The sequence below is a fragment of the Paramormyrops kingsleyae genome, chromosome 1, assembly GCF_048594095.1.
Source record: "Paramormyrops kingsleyae isolate MSU_618 chromosome 1, PKINGS_0.4, whole genome shotgun sequence".
Lineage (NCBI taxonomy): Eukaryota > Metazoa > Chordata > Actinopteri > Osteoglossiformes > Mormyridae > Paramormyrops > Paramormyrops kingsleyae.
In genome coordinates this window covers 62,957,332-62,963,342 of record NC_132797.1, presented here as the reverse complement: position 1 = coordinate 62,963,342, position 6,011 = coordinate 62,957,332, and the positions used below count along the sequence as shown (strand labels likewise).

At 44.7% G+C, this 6,011-nt stretch overlaps 1 protein-coding gene across 5 annotated transcripts in view; it reads left to right on the top strand.

Annotated features, from left to right (window-relative positions):
• The first annotated feature begins 639 nt into the window (after nucleotides 1-639).
• LOC111856674 (low-density lipoprotein receptor-related protein 1B-like) overlaps nucleotides 640-6,011 on the top strand; it is a 276,774-nt gene continuing 271,402 nt past the window's right edge. For 4 of the 5 annotated variants that reach the window (XR_011993593.1, XM_072717420.1, XM_023836816.2 and 1 more), the window contains exons 1-2: nucleotides 640-673; nucleotides 5,577-5,805. Coding sequence is in view for 4 of the 5 variants with exons in the window: in XM_072717420.1 (XP_072573521.1) it covers nucleotides 5,730-5,805 (76 nt within the window). In the remaining variant the exon portion in view is untranslated. Of the gene's footprint in view, nucleotides 674-5,564; nucleotides 5,806-6,011 lie in introns of those variants that run through there. The other variant, XM_023836817.2, reaches the window with a different exon arrangement.

Sequence of the window (6,011 nt, the reverse complement as noted above, 5' to 3'; positions counted from 1 at the left end):
CAGCCCGAAGACAAAGTCAATTAATAAGGTCTCATATATAACGAGTTTACGCCGGCTTGTTAAGAAACGGCAAACAAGGCCGCCTGGCTGGGACGTGGATGGGAAGGAGAGTCCCCCTGCATGTTAAAGCAGCTTTATGCACCAGTCCAAGCCACAATTAATATTCTTCAGTGGCTTTCGTTTTAGGCCGGTCACGTGGCGTTGCCTCGTCCCCGTGCCCACAGGACTTGCATAATTACCTATTTACATTTCACCCCAGCAGCATTCGCTGGTCCTCAAGGGCCCAGTGTACGGCGGCCCTGGACCCTCGCCACGTGCCTGAAAAGATCCCACGGCAGCTACGGTCCAGCTCTCGGCGGGCTCGGAAATCGGTGCAGTCACTATGACAACGTTAAGGGGGAAAAAAATAGAAATTTGGCTTTACTGGGTCAGCATGGTAAATATATTTCTATTTTCTACCTGCAGGCACGGGTGATAAGAGACTGAGGGCTGCTTTTTGTGTAAATCTGAGCGTGCGCCCAGAATTCATTTGGTCCAATTTTTCCGCCTTTCCCCACCACAGTCCGAAGGGGTATGACCCTCCAAGGCTCCCCGGCAGCAAACAGTGATGGACAGAAGGTCAATAATGAGCCCACAAGGCAGCTGCTGCAGCTCTTACTCCGTCCTTGGGAAGGTAAAAAAAAAAAAAAAAAGCTAACGGAGGCCCCAAGCCTCATTTTAGGGCATGATGTAAGTTCAAAGATCTGAGTTGGACCCCAGTGATCCCAGTCTCTCTTTAGCCAATCTGCCAGGATAATGGGTGAGAAACCTGACAGCTTTTGGGCTAGTAGTTTCCAGGAGACCCTTGGAAGATGTGGAGGTGTCATAAATTCCAAGTTTCGAGAGGGTCTGTGTTTGGCAAGAACCTTCAGGCGGCCCCCAGTTTCCCAGCAGTCCCTCTGGGCCATGTAACAGGCATGACAGGAAGCTAAGCTGGACGGTGGTGGGAGGGCTATCGTCTCAGCCACTTCAGAGGGGGGCTGGATGGATCTTCAGGGGCCGAAATGACTCGTTCCTACACCTTGTGGTGATGGAATGTCTGAGACACAGCCCCGCCCACCCAGCCCTCATTAGGCATAGTGACCTGCATATCTACTGCTACCCACAATCCCCTTCTCTTCCTTTCACATGGAGGGCAACAGCACATTGCATCTACAGTCCGGGATGTGACATCTGCAGCTGAGTTCAGGAGGAATGATCAGTCTCTGGTAGAACAATAATCCTGTTGTGTGAAATTAAAGTACTGCTCAGTGAACAGCAGACATGATAGATACATGTATTTCTCTCGATACTGCCTAACATGTAAATCCTGCTGGATAAAGGACCCCGTCATCTTGAAGTGTCTATCCCCACTGAGCCCTCAACTAAATAAGCTTCTCCTTCCTCTCCAGAAGCATAATGATAAATTTGGATAACATGCTCAGATTGGACAGTCCCCTGAGATCGTTGGTTGTGCACCAGAGCAGCCTCATGGTCATGGAGACGTTACATGACTGCAAGAAAGCAGCACCCTCTAGATGGCAGTGGAAAGCCAGGCTTCATGGACACCAAGGTCCATCTCTTCTGTGATCAATGAAGCCTCCGTTTTTTAAATGGAAGATGCCGTTGAATTGCTGACTGTCTTTGGAGGTTATTGCTTCTGTTTCATATTACAACAATACAGCTTTATGTAAGAGAATACCTGCAAGGTGAAAGAATTTTGAAAAAGCAGTGAAAATGTCAGATTATAACAGGAATAATTAGACAACCTTTTTTGATGCAGAACGTATATGGTTCGGTTTTGAGAACCTGGAACGTCAGACTGACAGCTTGGGAACCTTAAACTTAACCCAGCATCAGGGGCGCAGACCAGAGACCATGGTGCGACCATATGCTGCCCACGATAATGAACAATTCATTACTCAGTCCTTAATTGCAAAGTTAAAATGCAAATGCAATTAACTTAAAACTGCTTGCTGCATATTAAAACAAAAACTGACAGCTCTGCCTTGCCCTCTGTGCATGGATTTAATGAAAGACAGTTCTGGAGTACCTTTTTTTATCAATATGTATAAAAAAAGACAATTATTAATGGCAAAAATTTTTGCCAGACTTGGAACATTAGTGTTAAAGGGTGCCTGTTATAAATGTGGGCTTTGAACAGCATTAGTTGAGCAAAAAAAAAAATTCAAGTAAACAGAAACCGCAGGGAAGCAGGTTTTCTAAATGGAGGAAAAGCGGTTAACTGTGAGGCAGAATTTCTAGATCATTCTGATGTGTATCTATCCATAGCACAACACATTCATCAAGAGTAACTCTACATGGTTTAAAATAATAATTATAACAGTCACTGTCACATGGACAATTCTGTTCCTTGCGAAAACCTTAGAAGAAACGCAGAAAGGTGACAGCTCTCGGATGTCTTCAGGACATCCCCAAACAAACCAGCTGGCGTGTGTGTGACGCTTACATAAATATTAACATCTGCATTGAGAATTAATCTGCCTGTGAAATGCAAACTGAGTGACATGCAGCGATTAGCATTTGAGGAAGTCAGAGGAAGACGAGGGAAGTCAGTTTGTTACGAGATCCGCGAGACTTTGCTGCATAATTTGGCAACATATAACTTTACAAAAAGGCATCGGTTGCTTATAACCCTCGAGCATGTTTTCCTTCAAGGCAAAAAAACAGCATGATGTCGAGGAAATATATTTGTCCCTTAGCCTGGATCTCTTGAAGGTCATGTCAATGCATGACCTGAAAGCAAAGCTCGCAGGCACATGCGTAGAAGCGGGGAAGCTGTATCAAGGATGACCGTGAAGCAATAGCGCCAAAGGAGAGCTGGACCCTGGAATGGCTCAGCCTGCGATTCAGCCTTTATGAAACTCTGCCTGGATGAGCGCCTGGCTTATTTATTCTAACAGAAAACTGTTTACATGACTGTACGCTGTGGCCGGCGTGAAGATGCCACTGAAACTGCCAGCATGGCTCAAACACTTTAGTAAATAGAGTGAGTCTGGCCATAGATAAAAGCAGGTGATTCCACACAGGTGTGGTTGTTTAGTTAATTAAGCAATCAACATCCCATAATAGTATGAGTCATACTGTATACATGTACAAATATGCTGGGCAGGAGCTGTTGGCCACTCTTTTGGCTCTTGGGTCTAGAGGAGGGTGATGCAGTAACTGAATGAGAGGTAATTGCTGTGGGGTATGTAGCAAGAGTTGTGATGGTTATGGATGAATAACATTTTCCATTTTTTTATAAACTGGTGTCCATGATGCTGATGCAAGGCAGAAAGAGTAAGCAGCTCTCAGTCAGTTGACTGAACTCATCAGTCTTATGTGTGAGACAGCCTCCAGTTTACTGAGGGGTGGAAAGGAGTCCCATATCAAATGAGTCATCCTTCACCCGGGTCTCAGCAAGCTGTTATGGTGTGGGGTACTCTTTCCTAAAGCCCTCAGTGATCATGTTCATTCTGCATTTCTGTTCCAGGGCAATGGAATCTTATGGAATGGTTTGTGTATATTAACAGATGCCAATGCAATTTGGTCCACTGTGGTAGTAATTAGGAATGATGGGGCTCAGGTGCCCAAATTTGTCACTTGTGCTACCATTTCTGATCCCACAACGGGCTGTTCAGTAAGATTGAAGGTACAGACCTGATGAGATATGTTAATAGCTGGACTTGCTGAGCAGGTGTGCATTTTAGTAACCGACTGAAATGAAGATCTGAGGACACACCAGAGATCAGTGGTCACCACTCTGAAAGCACTGTGATGAATCTATCATGAAGCATTCAGTCTCTCCTGCCACTCAGATGGATGATTACTAAGAATCCTCCTGTGAAGTTACCAGACACTTTTATTTTCTTTGTAATCTTAACAACCTTTAAAACTGAACAGTTGATATTTATCTGCACATTCTTAATTTCAATCTTTGTATGACTTGGCGAAGTTTTCATCTTGGCATTCTAAGCACATCATTCTTCAAAACTTTCAAATCAAGATGCACCAAGAAACAAATCAGTCTTTTCCTCTAAAGGAGAATAGTTCAGCTCTCTTGATGTATTCAACAGAAGTCTTATGAGACCTCATTCACTGCAGTGGACCATGTAAAATTAAAAAAATGGGCTGTTTTCTTCTCAGCATTGTAGACTGGAGGATGTGTGAGGCTGCCCCAACGCCCATGCTGGGAATCTCCAAACAGATGCTGAGCTGCTGGATGGACTCGCTTCCGAGAGCTAGCCTGAGGCTTTCTAGCATGTGGGCAATCTCATAGGTGCCTTAGACTTCATGGTGCCTCAGAACTCGCTCTGTGATATAACATCCTCGAAACAGAGCACTGAGCAACCTGTCAGACTGTGAAGGCTGCTAAACGTAACATGACCCTGTTATGTTTAAACTTCAGATTTCCCTTAAGGCCATCCTAATCCATTGACATTAATGAGGCCAAGGAACCACATTAACCAATGGTTTCCTGTTTCGCTTTTATTGAAGGCTCCATAAAAACTATGTAAAAGATACATTGTACAGCTGTCCTGCTTAATTTAAATTTTATCCAGTTTCTGACCAATCAGGATCTGCTGCAGCAGGTGATTATGGGAGTGTGGGATGGGGAATGTCACACCGTATCCAAGTGGTCACTACACAATGGTCATCTACCCATCAATTAGGTTTTTTCAGTGTTTCTTATTGAGTTGGAGGCACCTGATTTTGGAGACACCTGGCTTAGATTAGAAAGGAAATTCATTGGCGTGAAAGAACGTTTTTCTTGCTGAACTTGAACCCTTAGTTTTAGGGTTTTATTACCTTGTGGAGTATATATACAGGCAGAACATTTGGCTCAATTGCTCATTCCCACAATATTGTACGTTTGGAATTAGACCAGGCTGTTGGTCTTCTGTTTATTATATGTTCCTTATTTTTATTTGGGCACTGCACAGTTTAAGGCAAATCAGTCGGGCAAGCTCCTGGGAAGGATGTTATATCACCACACTTATCAACATGTAATTCACAGCTCCTGTTTAAGGGACTTCGTGGTTTCCACAGTATGTGTCTGATGAAAACACAGGACTGTTTATGACTTTAAATAAGGCTACACGTTAATGGCTGTCAGCAATCAGAAAGACACGTATGAGTGGCAGAATCTACTCAGAATACCTCTCTGGAAAACATTTACATAAACTCAGAAACAAAGTGCATGGTGATGTGATGTCAAAAAGGAGGGGGACGGTGAATCGATAGAGTAAAGACGTGTGTGTAGCCCTGTGCTTCAGTCCCTTGTTAATGGGCAGTAACACTCTTCCAGGAGGCACGGAGGTGTGATTCCTTTCGCTCCGGTTTGGTCGACGGGCGTAGGTAACGGGCATGAATTATGGGAGCTCTAGCGGCGGCTGATTAATCAGTTTCTGCTGCGCTGCCCCTTAGGTGTGACGTAAGGTCGGTCACACATTGCTTTGAAAAGTAAAGCTACAGCCCCCCCCCCCCACAAAAAGACACACACACATACAGTTGTCCCTCCCTCTTTTTTCTTTCCCTCTCTCTCTTTCCCCCAGCACTGACATATCCACCTAGAGATCCTGCTGAAACCGGGAGAGGAGAAGAAGGGCGGGCTGCACGGTGCGCCAAACCGAAGTGACATCCCCCGAAAGGGACTCGAGGCTGGACCGGGACTGGCGCGTTGCTGTCGGAGCCTTCATTCCGCCACCATGTCCCAATTTATGCTCACCTTTCTCACGATATCGGGATTATTTCCTGCGACAGAAGGGCTGATCGCAAAGCAAGGTAAGGGGATGCTGTGAAGTCGTCTCAAACTTAATGCGCCGACCTCATGTTGCAAAAAAAAAAAACAAAAAAACGAAATTTAAATGCCAGCGTTTATGCATTTCTGTTAAATATCAGCTCCGTTTTAAAATTAATGATTAGTATTTGCATTGTCTCACAATATTGCATTTTAAGATGGACATTTGTCGGGTCCTGATCCGTCGGCG